The 22,511-nt window shown below is 42.0% G+C and overlaps 2 protein-coding genes across 2 annotated transcripts; one reads left to right on the top strand and one right to left on the bottom strand.

The window, feature by feature from the left end:
• Positions 1 to 14: 14 nt before the first annotated feature.
• On the bottom strand, positions 15 to 19,979 carry tsc1b (TSC complex subunit 1b). The gene is made up of 22 exons (XM_058064261.1): positions 18,491 to 19,979; positions 16,344 to 16,561; positions 16,158 to 16,261; positions 15,006 to 15,158; positions 13,940 to 14,084; positions 13,631 to 13,785; positions 13,484 to 13,557; positions 13,223 to 13,401; positions 11,687 to 11,805; positions 11,387 to 11,552; positions 11,167 to 11,288; positions 10,575 to 10,662; positions 10,203 to 10,310; positions 9,383 to 10,016; positions 7,744 to 7,787; positions 6,498 to 6,664; positions 6,229 to 6,411; positions 6,047 to 6,157; positions 4,292 to 4,414; positions 4,000 to 4,202; positions 3,631 to 3,804; positions 15 to 2,090 (listed from the first exon to the last, which is right to left on the bottom strand). Exons 2-22 carry the CDS (start codon positions 16,450 to 16,452, stop codon positions 1,412 to 1,414), a joined length of 3,840 nt encoding a protein of 1,279 aa, XP_057920244.1. The 5' UTR covers positions 16,453 to 16,561; positions 18,491 to 19,979; the 3' UTR covers positions 15 to 1,411.
• Positions 19,620 to 22,408, top strand: LOC131113632 (gastrula zinc finger protein XlCGF57.1-like). The gene is made up of 2 exons (XM_058064262.1): positions 19,620 to 19,898; positions 20,299 to 22,408. Exons 1-2 carry the CDS (start codon positions 19,727 to 19,729, stop codon positions 21,198 to 21,200), a joined length of 1,074 nt encoding a protein of 357 aa, XP_057920245.1. The 5' UTR covers positions 19,620 to 19,726; the 3' UTR covers positions 21,201 to 22,408.
• The last annotated feature ends 103 nt before the right edge of the window (positions 22,409 to 22,511 follow it).

Below are 22,511 nucleotides of genomic sequence, written 5' to 3'. Positions count from 1 at the left end.
AAAGCCACTCAGGATTATAGTGCAAAACATTGAAGACGATCTTTATTGTTCACAGTTAAACACAAGCCACTGCTTTAAAAACGTTCTTTGTCGCCATGTCGTCCAGTCACGAGTCCTGCTTTCTTCAGGTTGTGCAGGGTGTACCTTCCATCTTAGGTTGCATTAATTACTACTGTTGGCATTTAAAGTGGATTGTTGAACATGCTATAGATAGCGCAGCAGAAGGAAATGACAGCAGGAGTTCCCGGTGGACAACAGGATTTAGTGAGAAGGTTTCCAGGGAAAAAGACACTACATACTTCTGTTGACTGATGATTCCTGGTAGTATTGAAGAATACAATGAAGCAAATGTTAATATTGTAGAGCTTGGTCACTTCCTGATGTCAATTTAGATTAAACAAGATAATGCAAATACATGTGGCGTCGATAAAAATGCATACACACACTTTTCATTTTGTATCCTTCTGGAAATCCAAGAACGGACATGTTCCTCTACACACAGCACAATCATTCTGGACAAAAACTCACTGGAATTGTTTTGGAAATGTTAGTTTTTGATTCTGAATCATGATATGGTGTTTTTTCACCCCAGGTGAACGCCAGGAAACAGCGACTTAGGTTTTAACACCCAGCTCAAATGAGACACAAGGAATAGCTGACAGTGTTGAAAAATAAAATACAGACAGTCTTCGGTTTACGATGTTATCCTGGTCATGAATGCGCTCCAGTGAATTAATTTTAAAAAATGCAATTTTGGTCCGTAAACACAAGAACGCTCTAGAAGTAGTGATACAGAACAGTGATACAGAATAACAGGACTTATTAAGGAGGTTTAACGAATACTAATGAATTCTAGAAGGGGTCATGGATTCTGTGCGCTGTTACAATATCTGCGAAATGAGGTTATCATTGCAGACAAGACTGCAACAATATTTTAAGATGGTAGTGTTTGATTTCATTTGTGTGTGGTGCCATTTGTCCATCACAGGTTAGAAATTGAACTTGTCCGTAATCTAAGGACCACCCTTACAGAGCAGCACGATTGCAGTTTTGCCACTGCTTCCTAAGATATATTGGCACCGGTCCATTGTTAGGGACAGTTTTCTGTCAACACTTTGCTTTTCACATGATAAACCTCTCTATCATTATGTAGGAGCAAAAAATACTTATACTTTATATGAATGGATTGAAGGTGCGTCACCGCTCAGTATATCCACTGTTAGTACATAAAGCTTTGCGTCATTGTCTGGGGAAAATAAAGGAAAAAGAAGGAGGGGAATGGAATCCTGTTGTCCACTCAAAGGAATGGAACAAATAACACTGACTTTGAAAGAGTTGTTGACATATTACTCTTTTGCTGATTTGTAGATCTCAATCTCAAGCTTCAATCTCCCCCGGCTCAGTTGTGTCTCTAACTGTGCTCATGATGCGTTTCATTGTAGTCCATGATCTTTAGCGGTTGTTGTCTGGGCCTCCCTGTCCCTGCTAGGCCTCGCCCTCCGCCGGGCCCCAGCCCTACCTTCCTACGGGGGCTTTCCTGACCGGGGGCCTTCTGTTTAGGCTCAGAGGGATCCTTGGTGGGTAAGGTGACAGGAGCGGCAGGGGTAAGAGGCTGGGTCGAGATAGTCGGAGTGTGGGAGGGTGCGGGGCTGATACGGGCGACGTAACCAGGGCACGGGGACTCCGTGCACAGCTCAGTCTTCAATCCGTGGGCGAGGCCGGCGAGCCGAGGATGCGATGGCTGCTCCTCATCACACTGGCTTTCACTTTTGTTGCGAAACAGCTCGCGCGCCCTCATGCCAAGGAAGCTTTTGGCGCTGGGGTAGGAGCCCACGGTGAGTGGTGTGTCAGATGCGGGCAGAGGTGCAAGCAGATTGGTGTGGGGGCAGGACAGGGGGGGCTCCACTACTAGGGACGGGCCTGGCTCCGGGCTGCCATTGACCGAGTTGGCTGTAGTCTTGGAAGATTTGCTTGCCTTTGGTTGCCCTAGTAATAAAGTGCTGCCGTTACCGCAGGGTGAGTCATGTGGTGGTCGACCATCCATCTCCTCGTTAGTACAACTTTTACTTGGTCCATCAGGCACCAGGATGCTGTACAAGAAAATCATGTAATTAAAAGAGAAAGATTTTAAAGCACAACAAGAATAACAACAAAAAAATAAATGAATCAAACCAATACTGGATCCAGTAAGTTTATTTTCATAAAATACCCCAAAAACATTTATACTAATTTAAATATATATAGGGCGGCATGGCGGTCTAGTGGTTAGCGCGCAGACCTCACATCTCTGAGACCAGGGTTCAATTCCACCCTCGGCCATCTCTGTGTAGAGTTTGCATGTTCTCTCTGTGCACTCCAAATTGTCCATAGGTATGAATGTGAGTGTGAATGGTTGTTTGTCTATATGTGCCCTGTGATTGGCTGGCGACCAGTCCAGGGTGTACCCCGCCTCACGCCCGAAGACAGCTGGGATAGGCTCCAGCACCCTCCGTGACCCTCGTGAGGAAAAGCGGTAGAAAATGAAATGAACCCCACAAATATCAAGTTGTGTACATGTAAGTCTCCTATTGGCTATTTTTCCCGACCATTCGTACACGTGATTATAGTGTTACAATTGTTTTATATGCATAAAACAATTCCAAATGTATACAAATGATGAATAAAAGGGATAAATTAAGGTTTAATGTTACTTTTAACTTCACTGAAGATGTTCATTCATTCATTCATTCATTTTCTACCACTTATCCTCATGAGGGTCGCGGGGGTGCTGGAGCCTATCCTAGCCTACATATAAACAAACAACCATTCACACTCATATTCATACCTATCGACAATTTGGAGTCGCCAATTAACCTAGCATGTTTTTGGAATGTGGGAAAAAAAACGGAGTACCCTGAGAAAACCCACGCATGTACGGGGAGAACATGCAAACTCCACACAGAGGCCCGAGGGTGGAATCGAACTCGGGTCTCCTAGATGTGCAGCCTATTCTTCTTTTAACCGGATCCAAAATATATTGAAATATTTAAATAAATATTTTTAGACGCTGCATGATGAATATAGCGTACCTACGTATATTGTCATTGCAAGTCATATAAGTGAGCATTGTGCCTCAATTACGAAACGCATAGAATTATAATAGTAAAAAGAGTATGCAAACAAGCTTTAGAGTCAATACAATAACATACCGTCATATCTGGCTGTATTTTTATGTTGTGTGTACTATATGGAATAGTATGTATCAAATCTGGTGTGGGAGGAAACCGGAGTACCCGCAGAAAACCCACGCATGCACGGGGAGAACATGCAAACTCTACACAGAGATGGCCGAGGGTGGAATTGAACTCCTAGCTGTGAGGTCTGCGTGAAATGATTTTTCCCAGAGCCATTAAGTGCCAGCCAGATTGACCACCATCAACTTCCTGTTTTCAATCGCATCAAAAATCATCTTCAATGAAGGTATTTGTAAGCTTAAATGTTAATTTATCCCTGCCATTCATCATTTATCAGTGTTTATATGCATTTCAAATTGTTTATGCAGGCAAAATTATAACAGCGTGCAATGTTGAGATGGTGTGAGATGTATCTTGCTGAGGTACAGCATTGAATTTGTGATACTGAGCTACAAACCTGGAGTCAGCAGCTGTGTGTGGCTCCGCTCTGCCCCCCGGTGGCAAGCAATCGGCACCGTTACCTGGAGCCTCCATTTCAACTTTGCTGTAAAGCTGCAGGAGTTCAGTCTGCAGCAGTTGAGTGATTCTTCTCTGAGCCTGATATCTGCTGTCCGAGGCCTGCAGCTCTACCCTGAAGAGAAAACCAGAAAGCGGATGAGAAGGAAAAGGAGTGTCGGAGGATCCATGTGAATTGTGAGAAAAAGAGCACACGGCAAATACTGACAACTTGATCTAGAACAAATAAAGAGTGATACATACAGGAACGGGTGGTGGACTTGTTAGATGAAGATGTTCAGATTCAAGTCCAGAAAAGAGTGACACTCACTTTGCTTGACATTTTACATCCTCGAGAAACTTTTTCTGTTCTGCAATGAGATGCTCCTTCTTGGAGAGGAGTGTCTCCAATTCGGCGGCCCTGTGATGTGCTGCCTCGAGTTTCTGACTCTGAACCAGCAGGCTCTGTCTCAGAGCCTCCACTTCTTTTCTGCAGGATGCTTGTAGCATCTGGGCTTCCTGGGTGGTGGGTCTCTGCACGAGGGGAACGAGACAAAATGTGAGAAAGACAGGAACAATTCTACTACACTTTCATACGCTTTAAAGTCGTCCTGCTACCATACCTTGGTATTATCTGCACCTACATGCTGGAGTTCTTGCTTGGACAGCTTATGCGCCTCCCCGAGGAGCAGTAGCTGCTTGTTCAGGAAGCTCATTTGCTGCTGGGTGCACTCACTGTTGCTCAGCTGAAGGATGCACAAACAATAGCACAGTGTAGTTATTAAGCTATACATTTGTAATGTGCATTAAACATAAGGATGCTTATCAACAGGCAAACTTATCTTGTGCTTGATGCAACTTTGCCATAAACGTTATGGAATGCAATAAGACATACGTCAATTATGCATCCCATCTGTTAATTTGACCGATTTGAAAGGTAGAAACTCTATTTGATGTTGAAGAAAATCCTTGCAAATATGCCTGTAAACAACTTAAAACTTATATTATAAATAAATTATAAATGTTTCATCCTGACCTCCCCCATTTAGTTTCATGAAACCATGCTGTGTATTTGTCAGGTGTGAAAACCTAAAATGGTGAGCTCAGAGTTGACCGAGTGGCTGCTTATGATATGAAATGCCCAATTTCCTGAATCAACAAGACTTGATTACTGCTCACGGTCTGCCGTTGACCCCGAAAAACACAGAATGAGTGACATCGTCCCGGCTACTGAGCCTGGAGACAATCTGCAGTCTGTAGAGAGACAATGAAATGACAAATCCAAATGTCTGCCCGCTTGCTATCCCGCCAGTCAGCTCTGTTTATAAACAACAGCACACTATTTGTCATCTTATGTTGGATTTTTTTTGGGTGTTCTAACCCAAACATCATCATGTCACTATCATAAATGATCCATAAATAGTGTGATTCCATCCAAAATTTTCACACAGGAAGAAAAAAAATATAATACTGAAAAATATTTCAGTATTGAACAAAGCAAAATTTGTTCTCAATCAGAAATCACTCCACACTCTTTATTGCTCTCTGGTTCTACCATATCTTACTTATTGTGTGGAAATATGGGCTAATAACTATAAAAGCAATATTCACTCGCTAAATGTACTGCAAAAAAGGTCAGTAAGGATAATTCATAATGCCGCCTACAGAGAACATACTAACTCCTTATTTCTAAAATCACAAATACTTCAACTTGCTGATATAGTTCATCTTCAAACAGCTAAAATAATGCATAAGGCTAAAAACAACCAATTAGCTAAAAATGTCATCCAATACTTCTCTACAAGAGAGGAGAAATATGATTTCAGGGAAGAACTACATTTGAAACACTTATATGCTAGGACTATGTTAAAAAGCCATAGCATTTCAGTATGTGGAATCAAACTATGGAATGGATTGAGTAAGGACCTCAAACAATGCACAACGATGAGCCAATTCAAGAAACAATACAAGCAGTTGATGTTTGCTAAATACAAGGATGAAGAGTCTTGAACCAGTCATGATGTGCTATATATATCACTATATTGACACTTACTATGGTACACATTATGTCATTGGATGGTCATATCACCTTGTACTTCGGTACGGGGTGCATTATTAAAAAAACAAAAAACAAAAAAACCTTAAACTGTATTATGGAAAGCAGGAAGTGAACAAATGTAACAGTTACTGATTGTAAAAGTACCAGATGGAGGGGTAGGATTTAATAAGATTTGCTTCTTCCTACTCCTTTTGGACATGTGGAACTGGGAACTGATTATGGGATGCACTCAATTGTAATCTGATGCATGTTCAAATGAAATAAAACCATTACCATTACCAAAGAAAATGTACACTGTAAAAAAAGTGAAATACAGTACCTTGATGGTCATCTGTTTGAGCAGGTGTCCAGTGTGACAGACTCGGTTATTTGCCCCCTGAAGCTCTGCCTCAAGTTCATCCATCCTTTTCTGACACTCCTGTAACTTGCTCTGCAGGAACAAACATCAGTAACGCTTAGGTAATTCCAAAGTTCTTACCTGTCACGTACAATGACACGTACCTGGAGCTCTTGGTTCTTGGTGTCGTAGCCGTCTCGTCCCTGCTGCAACTGTCTGATCTGACTGTGCAGACGGGTCACCACCGTCTCCCGGTCGTCCCACAGCTGCCTGTACCGCTGTTGTTCCACCTGTAGACTCTCCCTCAGAGACATGATGTCCACACTCTGCAGGTTAAGCTGGTCCTTCTGCACAAAAAAAATCCAAAACTTAGATTAATATTTTGCAGAATTAAAATGCCAAATGTGGCTAAAGATCCATCATGTGCACTTACCATGGCATTGTTTTGCTCTTCAAGTGCAGTGGCATTGATGATGCGCCGCAGAAGGCGCCGATTGCGGACGGCGTGCTGCTCCCTCTTGTAGCGCTCATACAGCAACTGGTTGTGCAACAGGAGCAGCTGGCTGCGCAGCGTTTGAAGCTCATCCGTAGGAGCCGACCCTGAGGTTAACCCCAAAACAACCAAATAATACAAACGCATGCTAATTTAGCTTTAACATGTCCTAACAGTAGGCGGCACGGCGTTCGAGTGGTTAGCGCGCAGACCTCACAGCTAGGAGACCAGGGTTCAATTCCACCCTCGGCCATCTCTGTGTGGAGTTTTCTCCGGGTACTCCGGTTTCCTCCCACATTCCAAAAACATGCTAGGTTAATTGGCAACTCCAAATTGTCCATAGGTATGAATGTGAGTGTGAATGGTTGTTTGTCTATATGTGCCCTGTGATTGGCTGGCGACCAGTCCAGGGTGTACCCCCTCGCCCGAAGACAGCTGGGATAGGCTCCAGCACCCCCGTGACCCTCGTGAGGAAAAGCGGTAGGAAATGAATGAATGACTGAATGAATGTCCTAACAGTACAAGAATACAGTGAGCATAGTGCAGAAATATAGTCGTGTATGACAGACATCACTAATCTACTGCAGATATACTGGACTTACATGACCAATAACACATTTCTTTAAAATGGTTATGACATATGATAATAACAAATATCAATACGAGATCAGATGATGGTGCAAAACAGTGACTATAATTACTGACTCCCACCAGTCCAAATTAAATTTTTGTTCTACCTGAATCAAGGTAGAAACATTAAGAGGATATTCATTCATTCATTTTCTACCGCTTATCCTCAAGAGGGTCGCGGAGGTGCTGGAGCCTATCCCGGCTGTCCTTTCAGGCGAGAGGCGGGGCACACCCCGGACTGGTCGCCAACCAATCACAGGGCACATATAGACAAACAACCATTCACACTCACATTCATACCTATGGACAATTTGGAGTCGCCAATTAACCTAGCATGTTTTTGGAATGTGGGGGGAAACCGGAGTACCCGGAGAAAACCCACGCATGCACGGGGAGAACATGCAAACTCCACACAGAGATTGCCGAGTGTGGAATTTAATTCAGGAATTTGGGTCTCCTAGCTGTGAGGCCTGCATGCTAACCACTCCTCCGCCGTGCAGCCTGCAGTATTCATGATTGCTTCTATTACCAGCAGAGGAAAGCGGGTGTGAGTTACCTCCAAAGTGCGTCCAGTCAGCTGACTTACTTGGCAAAGGTAATCTGTCCAAGGAGAGAATGGAAGAAACACATTTTCTGAGACCAGACTCCTCTGGAATTTAAATGTAAATGTCAGTCACGGTGTGATGATCAACTATGGGATGTCGGGACACACATATCATACACATATCATACCTGAATGATAGAAAAACGTCTTTTGACAAAATAAATGTAAGACTGTTCTTGCTGTGATTAAGATGCAGCTGATGGGAGCGAAGCCATGGGAGAGTAGATAAACAAGCTGGGTCAGCGGGGTACTGAACAATACTTGTACTTGTTTTCAACTGCACAACAGTAATAGACTGGAAAGAACCCAGGCGGGCTGCATGGAAAACATTAAAACACACCGGATTGTTCAGGTTTATATGTTGTTTATGCTCACATTTTTCATGAACGCTGCATGATTAATGCACAGGTATGTGTTATGTTGGCAAAAATAAAAGGCCACTCCATACTACAACAGTGTAGTTTTTTCACTTGTTTAAGTTCCTCTAAGTCAGGGGTCTCAAACTCAATTTACTTGGCTGCCACTGGAGCTCGGGTCTGGGAGAGACTGGGCTGCATAAGGTTTTCCAAAAAAAACAAACAAAAAAAACCCACATTTATTAAAAACAAAAAAATTAAAAAAAACTTTGCTTTGGTTCCAATTTTCTACAATAAAAGCTCTGATAAAACATTCCACTGTTCTCAAATATCTTACTTTTTATTTTTCTACACAAAATAAGATGACAAATAAATAAACAAATCAAGAAAATCAATCAATCAGTAATAAATAAATATAATAATAATAATAAAACGGCAAATAATAAAAACTTAAGAAACCACATATAGCTGGTGGGTAGACAAATTATTTTTTTCAGATTAAAATTAACAAAGCATTATTAGAGCTCTGTAGACATGACAAAACACGACTATAGTCACATTTATACTCTTTTTATTTACAACATATTGCGCAACTGCAGGGTCTTGAGACACATGCTAACTCGCAAACTAGAGAGCTAGCCACCTAAACGGTAGCCTTCAAGTTATTTCCTTTAAACTTAAATAGCCAAAAACTTACCACTTCCACACAGATAGAGAGGATAACTATTAACAGTTATTTAACCATTAACATGAACATTAATCAAACGTAATATTTTTTTCTGGGTACATGATACCATACAGCATCCATATCAAACTTGTGCGGGCCGCACCAACATTAAACTTTCTGCAGGAATTGGGGCCTCAAACTAGTGTCCTGCGGGCCACAATTGGCCCGCGAGCCGCGTGTTTGAGACCCCTGCTCTAAGTACTTTGCATGGAATGTTGGTGTGATATGAAATATCGATACGATGACTAGTAATGAACTGGTTGCTCTTGGCACGTAGTTGGGTGCCTCAAGCTGGGTGAGGGTGGCTGGATGTGGGGTTTTCATTCTGGTAGACAAGGAATAATATATGTTTTGTTGGGATGAGGTTGGAATCTGGGTGGTTGGGGGGGGGGGGGGGGGAGTAGATAAGTCTTGACTTCTTCCCATTCCCTTTTGAACATGTGTATGTTTATGTTTGGTTTGTTGTGCTTTGGATGATGTTCGAAATAAAGAAAAAAAAGCCTCTTACCTCTTAAGGACTTTATCATGAGTATCACTCCCCTGCTGAACAAGGCGATCCAGCACCTCCAGTGGTGAAGTAGTCACAACCCCCTCCTCGTCCCCGTCTTCTAGCCCCTCTTCCCGTCTTGAAGACCTCTCCAGTGCCGCCTTGTGGATGGCCTCGGACGTCTTCTGGCCCACGTAAAGCGAGGCTGCCCTGGGCAAAGCGAGGTCAAAGAACACCTCGTATGGCACCGGGGCAGGAGTCTTGCTGCATGGACTTGGCGAGAACATCCCAAACTTGCCCACTTCGTCCTCCGGGGCAGATGAACTCCGATACAGGTGGTGATCAATGGGTGTAAACCCAGTCAACAAGGGCCAGGATTGTTCAAGGCCGATGGCTGAACTCCGAGTATCTCCCACTCCCCCTCCACGTTCGACACCACTGGTACTTGCGGTGTTCTCCACTTTGTCTGGTGTTGACACCACATGGCGTGTGTCCATGACGGACCCTTCAGGTTGGCTGTTGGTGAGGTTCTTGTCTTGTGTCTGGCAGCCCGTCAGAGTCTCAGTGGTGCGATAGAAAGGGGAGTCAAAACCCCTCAGGCCTAACAGTTCCTGCTTATCTTCAGTGATCTTCAGAAGCTCCTCTGTGATGGCCGCTGCACATATTAAAAAAAAAGAAAAGACAGAATAAAGAAAATGCTGCAGTGTGTGAGAAATACTGATTTTAGACTTTGTGATATTCAATTATTTTTTGAGACTTTTTCCCAAAAGATAACCCTGTATGGGGTATGTGATAGACTGGATGTAGCTCTGCAATGTAGAAAAAAAACCCAAAAGCTCACCCTCTTCTTTCTCTTTTTCAATTCTAAGCTGAAGCTCCAACTCCTGTTTCTTCATGAAAAATGACAGCTCCGTCAATGTCATGGACACATTCTCAGCATCTCCTGCATCTGATGATGACATAATGTCACAATTGTTACCATGTTTGAAGAAATGGAACGTTTCAACAGGAAAACATATTACATGCTAGCACAAGTAAAAGGCTTTTGACTTATCTAGGCATGACTACTACTGGAGTCAATATTACCATCTAATCTAACTAAGGGTGCACTCCGTGAACCAGTTCCTACACACCATGCTTCAACACAGTTACCCTTCCCTCCCCATGCCCCGATGGCCTGTACTGAACTATACCAATGCATATCTATGCATACCTCTGTTTGGGGCTCCAAGTTTTTCTGAGTCTTTCACAGGGTCCTGTCTCACGAGGGCAGGCTTACCACTGTCTCCGTGTCTCCGTTCCTGCAAAGTCCCACAGTTTGAATACAATTTACTTGTTCTATTTTATTGCATGACATAAATAAACTGTAAGTCAGGTGCTACAGAGCACACCAGTAGAAAAGCCACTAAATGTGAAGAGAAAACTAGATTTGTATACATGACAAGCCGGAGATGTCCACATCGTAGCATGGGATATTTAGTACACAGAAATATATTTTTAAACTCTTAATTATATAAATACTGTCCAACAGTGCACGTAACACTAACTACCATTCATCGTTGTCCTCATCCTCCTCCTGGGAACCAAAACCACTAAAGTTGTCCTCTTCAAGTGTAGAACCAAACAGTACCAACAAGTCCCTCAGCACACACAACACCGATCACTTTTATTGTGGCTACCAGTGTCGCCCCCGCCCTGAGTCAAATTAACCCCCGATGCCATGCTGTCCTCACCCAGCATGCGCATACCGTCGCTACATTAAAATGTAAAAGTTATGTCAATTTAGTAGATAAATTTGAGCTCACTTTTCTAGGTGGACTGGACTGGATTGTGTTGGCCGGTAAGGAGATAATAGGAAATTCATCTGATAGTGTGGGAGGTGGTGATGAGGTGGCTGGAGTACTGGAGGCAGGTGTTCCTTTCCCTCCTTGACACATTTAAAACACGAAAACAACACGTGAGTAAAAGAATCAAAAATATTATAAAGAATATTTGATATTGAAGAGGTGTCGGGAATTAACTGACCCGAGGTGTTGTGGAAGCGGCTGGGAAGGTGCGAGGCACTGTGGGAGAGCTCGAAGTTGGGTGACATGCCCCTGGATGAAGGGGGTGTAGCCATTCCACACAAGGAGGAGGGGCTCCATAGTGGGTCCTTACCCCCATAGGAGGCGTTAAGTTCACAAGTGGAGTTCTGTTCAAGGAAAGAAAAAAAAACTTCCTGGTTAGCGTGAGTGAGATCATTTATAATCTGAAGCAATGTACATGCATATTTTGTCAAATATGACTTTGTTTCAACTCTGAATAACTTTTCAGGTATGTTCTTACCTGGCGTTTGGAAGTCTGTGGGCTACGGCTGGTTGTCTGTGTCCCTGAGAAGGGGGGCAAAGACAAGGGCGGGGGCAGGGGCTGCCGTGGAGTGGAAAACGGGGTTGATGAGGAGCTTCCTGTTGTCGAGAAGACAACATGTCTGGATCAATCATCTCTGTGATGTTTTCCATCACTCTGTACAACTCATGGTAATGGTATGGTAATGGTTGTATTTCATTTGAACATGCATCAGATTACAATTGTGCATCCCATAATCAGTTTACAGTTCCACATGTCCAAAAGGAGTAGGAAGAAGCAAAGCTTATTAAATCCTACCCCTCCATCTGGTACTTTTACAATCAGTAACTGTTACATTTGTTCACTTCCTGCTTTCCATAATGGATTTTAAGTTGTTGTTGTTTTTTTTTTTAATAATGTACCTCGTACCGAAGTACGAGGTGATATGACCATCCAATGACATAATGTGTACCATAGTAAGTGTCAATATAGTGATATATATAGCACATCATGACTGGTTCAAGACTCTTCATCCTTGTATTTAGCAAACATCAACTGCTTGTATTGTTTCTTGAATTGGCTCATCGTTGTGCATTGTTTGAGGTCCTTACTCAATCCATTCCATAGTTTGATTCCACATACTGAAATGCTATGGCTTTTTAACATAGCCCTAGCATATAAAAGTTTCAAATGTAGTTCTTCCCTGAGATCATATTTCTCCTCTCTTGTAGAGAAGTATTGGATGACATTTTTAGCTAATTGGTTGTTTTTAGCCTTATGTATTATTTTAGCTGTTTGAAGATTAACTATATCAGCAAGTTTAGCAAGAGTACTTACGCTGTCTATTATGATGGTTTCAGCATTCACAGCATTATTCTGCAACATTTTGTGAGGATTGTGAAGCTGAAGAGGTTTGATTCATTTTTGCTGCATTCAATAGCTATGTCATGGGTGAAATTTTGCCCCCCAATTTGAATTATAATTGAGAACAGAACTTAATAATTTTTATTTGTTTATCTGTCCAAACCACTGTATTAGTTGCTGGTACAAAAAAAGGAGCAGTCAACCTTGAAGAAATGTTATGAAAAACATTTTTCTCCTCTCTTGTAGAGAAGTATTTTTTTTTATTATAATTGGTTGTTTTTAGCCTTATGCATTTATTTTATTTTTTTGAAGATGAACTATATCAGCATGTTTAAGTATTTGTGATTTTAGAAATAAGCTAGTAGTTAGTGTGTTCTCTTTAGGCGGCAATATGAATTATCCTTACTGACCTTTTTTGCAGTACATTTAGCGAGTGAAGATTGCTTTTATGGTTATTACCCCATATTCATTGTCTTCCAAAACATAAGGACGCCAGTGAAAACATCTCCCAAAACACTGCAAATACAAATAAAACTAAGGTGTTCTGATGTTTTGTCCTAACTGATCCAATCATTCCAGTTTGTGCTCAAGAAAAAGAGTAAAATGTACATCCTGTACTCATAGCCAAGGGGTAAAAGTCAGTGGATATGTTCTCTCGTTATTTAAACTAACCATAGCTGCTGTAGAGGTCTGTGTAAGGGCTGGACGTGCAGTCTTGTGGCCGCAGGTGGATTTGAGGGTAAAAGTTCTCAGGCATGGTGGCGTATCCCTCCTCACAGGAGGCCTCCTTCGGGTCGAGAGAGACTTTGGCACATTCAATGACAATATCGTGGATTTCATACTTTTTCCACCTACGGTAAAACATAAGACCGTTTAGCCCAACACATGGAGTGGACATGCATTTCAAACTCTGGCTGATGCTGCAAGACTTGCCTGGTGGGGTCAAGCTCGTAATCCTTGGTTCCGGTCACTAGTTCAGGGTGGATACGGACGTGTTCGAGCATTGGCTGAGGAAAGAGGTTAAAAACATTTTTAATTTGATTAAATTTGGATAAAAATGAGGTGAGAATAGCACCTCACCTTGACCACTTCCTCAAAGGTTTCCATGTTTTCCTTCATGCTGTAATGAGAACGCAGGTAGGACACGAAGTTGCAAGGATACATGCCGTAGAGACGGTGAAAGAGCGAGTAGACGCTGGCGTGAAGGTGGATCAAGTAAACCTCTGAAATATGCCCTGAATAGATACAAGATATAGATTTGTGAACAAGACAAGTCTCTGTTTAGGGTCAGAGGTCAGCTGAAGCTAGTCCCAGTTCACTTTGGGTGATTGACAATACATAACCTCCATTGATAAACGGTATTGAAGGGGCAAGACATGCATATCTCACCAGGATTCCTCAGGTTCCAAGACGCCAGGCGACCAAAAATGTCAAAGTACTCCCACAGGTGTTGTTTCCCTGCTTGAGGAATCATGGGAAGTAGTGTGATCAGCACCAACACCCCGGTAATCAGCACCACAACATCCGTATCAGTCTGCCAAAGGAATAAAATGAGGATGTGACAAAGTTGATATAAATATTTTTCAAATATTTTCATAGTTGGAATACACCAAACCTGTTTATGAGCTTCTAAACACATGTTTTAAATAGGACCTATTATGCTTTTTCCATTTTCCTGACCTATAAATGTTGTTAGATTTGTTGTTTTATTATTATTATTAATATTATATTAGTAATAATAATATTAATTATTATTACTATTATATTACCAAAGTTTCAGATCATGAGGCGCATTTGGAAGCAAGTTTGGGATGACTGCAACAGCTTGGTTTCAAAAAAGCTGTTTGTGACGTCACAGGGAGCCACGCTTCCATATATGGGCATTCTAATTGTGTGTACAAAGGGCCAAAAACTGAGCATAATAGGTCCTCTTTAACATAATTAGGGCTTTTTAGGCATGAAATAACATCCATATAGTCACCTTTACACTTGTGTTAACCAATGTAGTAAACATAAGAGAAAATAATATACATAAGGCATAATATAGACTCACATATTAGCATTGGAAGAGCTTATTGTTGTTCTTTTGTTACTTTCGGTTCTGTACAGTACTTCCTGTGTTGGCTATAGTTACTGACGCCTTACTTTAATGCTTTGTAACTAGATATTGATGCTATTAACTCACGTTTATCGATAATGAGGAAGTTGACAATATTGCCACATGTTGACATAAATGGAACAATCTTTTATAGCAATTTTTTAATGTCGACAAAAGTGGTTGACCGTGTCGCCGTTGATATGCGGACACTTTTCAGTGATGGTTGACAAAGAAACTCAGGGATAAGATCGTAGACATGCACAAAACTGGAATGTGCTGCAGGACATTAGCAAAAAGTGCACACACTATTTTAAGAAACTTGTTATGTGTTCATTCATGACATAACCGGGTTATTACCTTCAGGCATTTGAGTAGTGAGAGTAGAAGAGGATATCGAGCAATCTTGTGGATCCAGGAAGGCTGCTTGCGGATGACATGGCCGAGCATGGTGAGGGTGGGCAGCCGGCAAGACTGTTTGGTCATACACTCGTTCATCTTGTCCAGAAGGTGCTGCGGAGACAGGTGGAGAGATGAGGGTATTAGTTAACAATGCTGCTACTACCATTCCGTCCTATTTAGATATACACTTACAAGAAAAAGTATGTGAATTCGAAAAGGTTCACATACTTTTTCATTACATGTCATGCTCATTAGGGTTGTGGGTATGCTGGAGCCTATCCCAGCTGTTATTTCAAGCGAGAGGCGGGGTACACCCTGGACTGGTCACCAGCCAATCACAGGGCACATATAGACAAACAACCATTCACACTCACATTCATACCTATGGACAATTCCAGTCTCCAATTGACCTAGCATGCATATTTTGGGAATGTGGGAGAAAGTCGGGAGTACCTGAATACAACATAATTTCAAACCAAAAACAAAACACTACGATAGTGGTACCTTGGTTAATGTTTATCCCGGTTAGTGCATTTTTTTTCGGTTAACATCCAAAATTCATGTTAAAATTTTGCCTTGGTCTGCATACGCCCGCCTGGTTAGCATGCAATATGGCGCACATTGGATCTCGCACCCAAGACAAAATCTTGCGATACTTAGTTTGCATGTTGCTATGGAACTCTGTAAGGCACATAAAGTAGGTGTACAGTAAAGCATTCAGAAACATTCGGCCAAACAATGGATGCTCTGCGTTGATAACTCCTGTCCGTGTATTTTTTCCATAGAGTGCGACAATCTCTAAATACGGCGCTATGAGTCCGAGGAAGGTTGCGAGTGACAGCAACATTCCAAAGTAGGTGAAGACCACTATTGAATTCAAGTCAAAAAGTTGCCTTGGTTAGAGTCTGGTTTGAGTCAGACCTTGTGGAATGAATTAATGACGCTAACCAGGGCACCACTGTACGTATATTGAAATGAATGAAAAGTGTTATGGTCTCCATTTTAAATTGAACACTTCAGTCCCTGTAACATTAAATCCATTTCATTATTTACATTTGAAATGGCTTGAGAATTGAACAATAATACTGTGGGAAAACTGTGTTTTCAGACCTTGTCATGTGGCTCTCTGACCGAGCAGAGGATATGCATGGCCTCGGAAGAGTTGGTTTCTAAAAAGTAGTCCACCAGCCCGTTGAGCAGCACAGACCCTCGTTCTGCAAAAATATGACACACAGGTGTTACATTCTGACACAAAGACGGTGGCATATAAATAAAGCATGTAAAAAGTGACCCTACCAGTGCTGAGCTGCTCATTAATAAGGCCTCTGATCTCTTCTAGCTGGTGGAGGTCGGAGGTCTCCAGGAGCGGGAGGAGATCCCCCATGCTGGGCTGCTCCCGGGCCATGGTGGCAGTGCTGGAGGTGGAGGCAGTGTCTCTCTCTCACACGGTGTCCGCCCCTTCCTGCCTGGAGGACTCCCTTGGGGCCACCCACCAATTCAGTCTCCAGGCACCTCTGAACACACGGGTGAATTAAACCTCATGTCTCTGCGACATGGACCGTTAGGCTGTGATAGGTCGGCTTTTAAAACATTATTTCCTGTGTGTTTACGACTCATTCAGACAGCGTACAGCTGACTGTACGTATCATAGGCACTAACTCACTAGCTCAGTGGGAAGTGTCTATCAGAACAATGAGCAAAACCACATAAGTAGAAGTAAAAACAGGCATTATTTAACAATGTACAGATGACAAACTGTTCCACTAAGCTGGCAAAGACTCTTCTTGTGTGCTACCAAAACTACAGTATCACTCATGGAAAAAACATGAATCAAATTCCAACACATTTGACCTTTTATTCACTGCAGTCATGTGTCAAGCTAAAACACTCCCCCCAGGGATAACATGATAAACGCCAGTAAGCAGCAAGCATCACTCCCAAACAAATAGAAACAGGATGACAAATGCTTAAGATTCATTCACAGAAGTCACGGTGAGGCTGTGTGTGAGTTAGCAATTTAATGATCAGTCATGGGTTGCAGTTTGGGTAGCAAGGGAGGATTCGGTCATCATGGTCAGTGTGCAGCGTATGAGGCTGCCAAAGGGTGGGTCATGTCCACGAAGGCACCCTAGAAATTAGGGTTGTCCCCATCCAATACTGATATTGGATATCAGTCTAATATCAACAAAATCGGATTCTCTCAGCCTGCATCTAAAATCCCTCATATGGGCAATTCATAACAAACAGTCCATTCTGTGACCTGGGTCAACACTTATTCAGGAGTGTCGGATTCAGAATGCAGTCCCCACGTGAGTCCCCATGTGCTAGTTTATTTAGTGGGGATGTTCTGATCTAATATCCGGCTGCATTTCAAATCCCTTGATATATTGCCGTGGTGGCACAGAACTGGGGAAGTTTAACACGACCGACCTCATCACACATTTGATGCAGAATCACAAAAAAAAACATCATGAACGGCAAAAAAAATGTTCCAGAGAATTGCAATCGAAGCAAGAAAGCTGCATTTCACATGTTTTGCAGAATCATGCTTTAATGCACACAATACATTAACATTAAGCTTCAGGGAAAAAAAAACGTAATAATGACAAAAGAAAGTTCAAATTGTTTGTGAGCGATATAAAAAAAAAACGAAACATTTGCCACCAAGACTTGAGTGAAAAAAGAAGTTTGGTTCAATGGGACAGTGCAGAGGAGGCCAAGAAACTAGTGACCCATTTTGTCTTTTTGATGAGCCAGGATTGTGGCAGTTAAATGAAACAATTGACAAAAGCATCATTATTTGAACATTGAAAAAAAACTGCCATGCTAATTTTGAGAACTCATTCATTCTTACTGTAACCTTCAGAGCTGGGTGGTACATTGGAATGGGATTCACCAAACAAGAGGCTATAATAATATAATGTTAACTTTTATCATGCATTATGACAGCAATGCATGCAATGTTGCAATGTGCACCGACGCAAGCATGTGCGCCAATGCAACTCTGTGTATGTGTGTGTATACTGACCACTGCCTGCTGCTGCTACTGCTTGGCGTAAACAACTCGCAGAGAACAATAGCCAGGGTTGGGTTTACTTTATCCGATTATACAAATATGTAACCATCGTTGTTGTGCGAAGCGGGAGTAGTCTCAAATACACCACCACATGCAAGGAAAGCTATGTGAAATGTTTGTTGGGTGAATTGCTGCTAAAAAATTATCACAGGGTCTTTACAAAAACAAGTCAGTCCCACAGCCAACAGCTAACGTTAGCTGGCAGCAGCGACCGACACTCGGTCAGGATTTTCTCTGGCCTGTCAGTCGCAGCAAATCACAGGACAGTGAGGCATGGAGCCAGTCTTTATTTTGGAAAACAACAAACATGCACTGGTGTTATCTGTGCAAAAAAATATTTAGAATGAAAATAATCGGAGCTGTTTACCTGTTAGAGTAGCTTCACTCCACAGGGCGCCGCCATCTTGAACACCTCACAGCCCTTCCCACCGTCGTCAGCATCCGCTGTCAACGCTGCATGCAAACTAATCCCACAAGTTAGCGCCCTGAAAACCGCTACTACAGGTACTCTATCTAGCCAGTGTAAACAGGCTATTCATTGTACATCTCACTGTAGCTAACAATAGTCAAGATGTATTTTAATCCATGCTCAATGTGAGTATTCTCGCCGCTACCAGGGCGAGAATGTTTGTTTCAGCGACTCATTGGCGGAGGGTTGAAGTTTGTGTAATACGGTTTCGCGTGACCCACATGTTGACTGCGCACGCGCAAACACTCTCCTGCTCAGGTAGCTGAGTGATCAATCAATAAGTAATGTCATGCTTATTGCAAATTACAAAGAAACATCAAATAAACTTTTTTATTAAAGCATAAGTGTGTGTAAAAAAAAGCTATTTTGAGATTAAACTGAATTAATACCTTTGCATTCTTACAGAAAGGCAGTAGCCCAGGGTCCAGATCCAACATTCCACATCTTTTATTTGCGATAATGTGCGTCAATAATGTACTTCTTCATAACTTGTAGTCTTGTTGTTGTCTAGGTTCTACATTGAGATCCGCGCCAGTTCTTAAATAGTGCACAATATTGTATCTTTCTTAATATACAGCAACCTCAGTTATCATCCCTTTCAATCTGACAGAGGGTGGGACACAGGGGTTCCAGTGTTTATGACCATGACTGATTGTTATCAATAGATTTCTGATATTCACTAAAAGTGTCATGTTGCAACACCTTTTACATGCTATCAAAAAATGAATTTGTCATGGTATTAATTATTATAATTTGGTCTCACAGGGAGTAACACAGAGTTATATTCCTGTGAGGGAACCGCATGATGCAGTGGGTATCATCATTGAGGAAATGTGGAAACTGCTCTGGACAATATTGCATGCTGTCTGAATCTCGACTATCCACCATATCCACCATGCATATATTATTTGTTTTTTTTTAAGCATTTATATTGTGACTTCTCTGCAGCTCTACTTACTGTTCCCCAGTTCTCATCTTGAGCAGTCTTCAATACCGCCAAAAGATGGCAGCCGCGTAACGTCAAGGAGAGATAACCGCCGTAAAAACCACAGAAGAAGAAAAAGGCGGAAGTTAGTAACAAATAATTGAAGAAGACAAAGCGACGTTTTAAGTAGTTTACAAGACAACCGCAACATGTTGAAAGAGTTGGTGAAGGAGCGACTAATGTCGGCAGCAGATGAGATATTTTCGCAGTTTGAAAGAACGATAGTGTCGTACGAGGAGGAACTTTCCCGAACAAGGGAGGAGAACGATCGACTTCGACAACAACTAGAATATGTTTACAAGAATCACGCAGTGCTAAAAGGTATAGGTCATCTTTTAACTTATATTAATTTCTTAATAAGTTAGGGCGATGAAACGTGTTGTTTTCCCTGGACGGTCCTGGTCAAACGGGTGTTGTTTTTTGGAAAATGTTTTTCACTCACCCACCCACCATCCATATCCTTCCGCTTATACGAGGTCGGATGGCGGAGGAAACCCATAGGCGTTCCCTGGTTACCATCTGGGCTGCTTTTTTGAATTCGTGCTGCCAAAAAGCCAAAGAAAAAGCAAAACATGCTCAGAGTTAACCCTACAAGTATCGTAAAGTTAGGACATCTTGGAGGTCATGTGTGCATTAAGTCAAGTTTATAGCGAGTTCCATTAGAAGCATCTAAAAGATCATGTCTGAGCTAAATTGAGTTTTTATTCCTTGTGTCCTGCAGACATCTTTCAGACAACTGGTCGTCAACAAGAATGTCGCCCTCAGTTGCATGTTAAAGAGGAAGAAGAGGAACTCCCCAAATTCTTACCGCCTGGTGTCTCTGTGAAGACGGAGCGCGATAAAGACAGAACACCCAAGTTGTCACAGCTTCATCACAGCCCAAGTAAGGAGAACAGGGCAGCGGAGCCTCCAAGCAGCACCTCACGACACCACATGACAACAGAAGCTGATGGAGACCTGATTGCGCCACTGTCAGATAGCGACGGCGCATTACACTCTCCTGCGGCTGAAGACGTGGATGACGGGCAGGAATCTTTGAGCAGCGATACAGACTGTGAAGGTGATATCAGGACTCACACTGACAACAAAGAGTCTGAATGCGCAACAAAGAAGACCGGTGAACAAAGTTTGACCTGCTCAGTATGTGCTAAAACATTTACTCAAAAGTGCAATTTGACGCAGCACATGCGGACACACACGGGAGAAAAACCCTTTATTTGTTCAGTCTGTGGTCAAAGATTCTCTACGAAAGGAGCGATGATACTGCACATGAGAAGACACACAGGAGAAAAACCTTTTTGTTGCTCCGTTTGTGGCGAACGTTTCTCCCGAAAGGGGAATGTGGTAACACACATGAGAACGCACACGGGAGAAAAACCCTTTTGGTGTTCAGTTTGTGATAAAAGATTCGCTCAAGACGCTACGTTTCGATCACACATGAGAACACACACGGGAGAAAAACCCTTTAGTTGTTTAGTTTGCGATAAAGCATTCGCTCGGAAGCTAACAATGGTATCGCACATGAGGACGCATACTGGAGAAAAACCGTTTTGTTGTTCAGTTTGTGGTAAAAAATTCTCTCAAAAGTCAAAAATGGTATTACACATGAGAAGACACACTTGAGAAAACCCTTTAGTTGTTCAGTTTGTGGTAATAGATACATAATACATGAGGACATACACAGGAGAAAAGCTGATCAAGAAGGGTTGGCTCATGCTTTAACCAAATAATCTTCCAATGTACTTTCTTACATTCATGGAAACAGAAAGTTCATGGCTTTCACATTAAGATAAGCAAGAAGGTTTAGTCCTGGAGCAAAATGGCAACCTCTGAAATTTGAATTAAAAAGCCAGATTAAAAAAAAAAGATTTTGTGGAGCCTAAAAGTTGGAACTTTGACCCTTGAGGTGACATCATTAATTCATCCTCACTTATGGGGTTATGCTGGAGCCTATCCCAGCTGGCTTTCAGGTGAGAGACGGGGTACACCCTGGACTGATCACCAGCCAATCACAGGGCACATATAGACAAACAACTATTCACAAATGGAAAATTTAGAGTCCAATTGATTACATATCCATTTAGTATTATTATTTTGAAATAAAAATAAACCACATTATTAGCAAATAGGATTTTCTAATACACTTAGAAAAACATGGATGATACTCTACTTCAGTGATTTTTCAACCACTGTGCCGTGAGGAAAATTAACATTTATTAATAATTTTCTTCAAATTTTATGTAATTGTCTAGTGTCCGTGGTGTAAAGACTGGCAGAGCAATGTAATATTCGTCCGTGTGGCAACACGTAGCGGATTGCCTCGGTCCTCCCTATAGACTTAGTGATGCACGTGAGAGGTCGCGGTGACATTTTGTGGCATTTTTGGTTAGTTGGTGTGGCTCAAAAAAGGTTAAAAACACAGCTGTACTGTACATGTGAAGTCAGAAGTCGCTTACACATTTTTGTAATTAAAAAAATAATTTTTCACCTCTTCGCAGCTCTCTTCTGTTTTCCTCATCCCTCACCTTGAGGTCACTACTCAACTTCGCCGCTAGATGGCAGCCGCATAACGTCAAGGATGCATAATAGGCGTGAGAAGCCCTAATACTTATGTCCACCAGGTGTCGCACTTATACCTGAGATCATCTTAAAGCGGCTTGTCGCATATATTTGATTCCTTATAAATAGACAAGTTAATCACAATAATTGTCACTAATTATTTTTTTTATTTTAAAGGTCACATCGATTTTTGCATATCAATCTTTTCTCGGTATTAGTTCAGGCTATGATAATAAATTAGAATATCAAGCAAAGGTTATTTGATTTAGACTCTAAATGGATGTTTGTGTATATTGTATGTGCCCTGTGATTGGCTAGCGACCAATCCAGTGTGTACCCCCGCCTTCTGCCCAAAAGTGAGCTGGGATAGGCTCC

The sequence above is a fragment of the Doryrhamphus excisus genome, chromosome 2 (genome assembly GCF_030265055.1).
Source record: "Doryrhamphus excisus isolate RoL2022-K1 chromosome 2, RoL_Dexc_1.0, whole genome shotgun sequence".
NCBI classification, from domain to species: domain Eukaryota; kingdom Metazoa; phylum Chordata; class Actinopteri; order Syngnathiformes; family Syngnathidae; genus Doryrhamphus; species Doryrhamphus excisus.
This window is presented reverse-complemented; position numbering and strand designations above follow the sequence as displayed.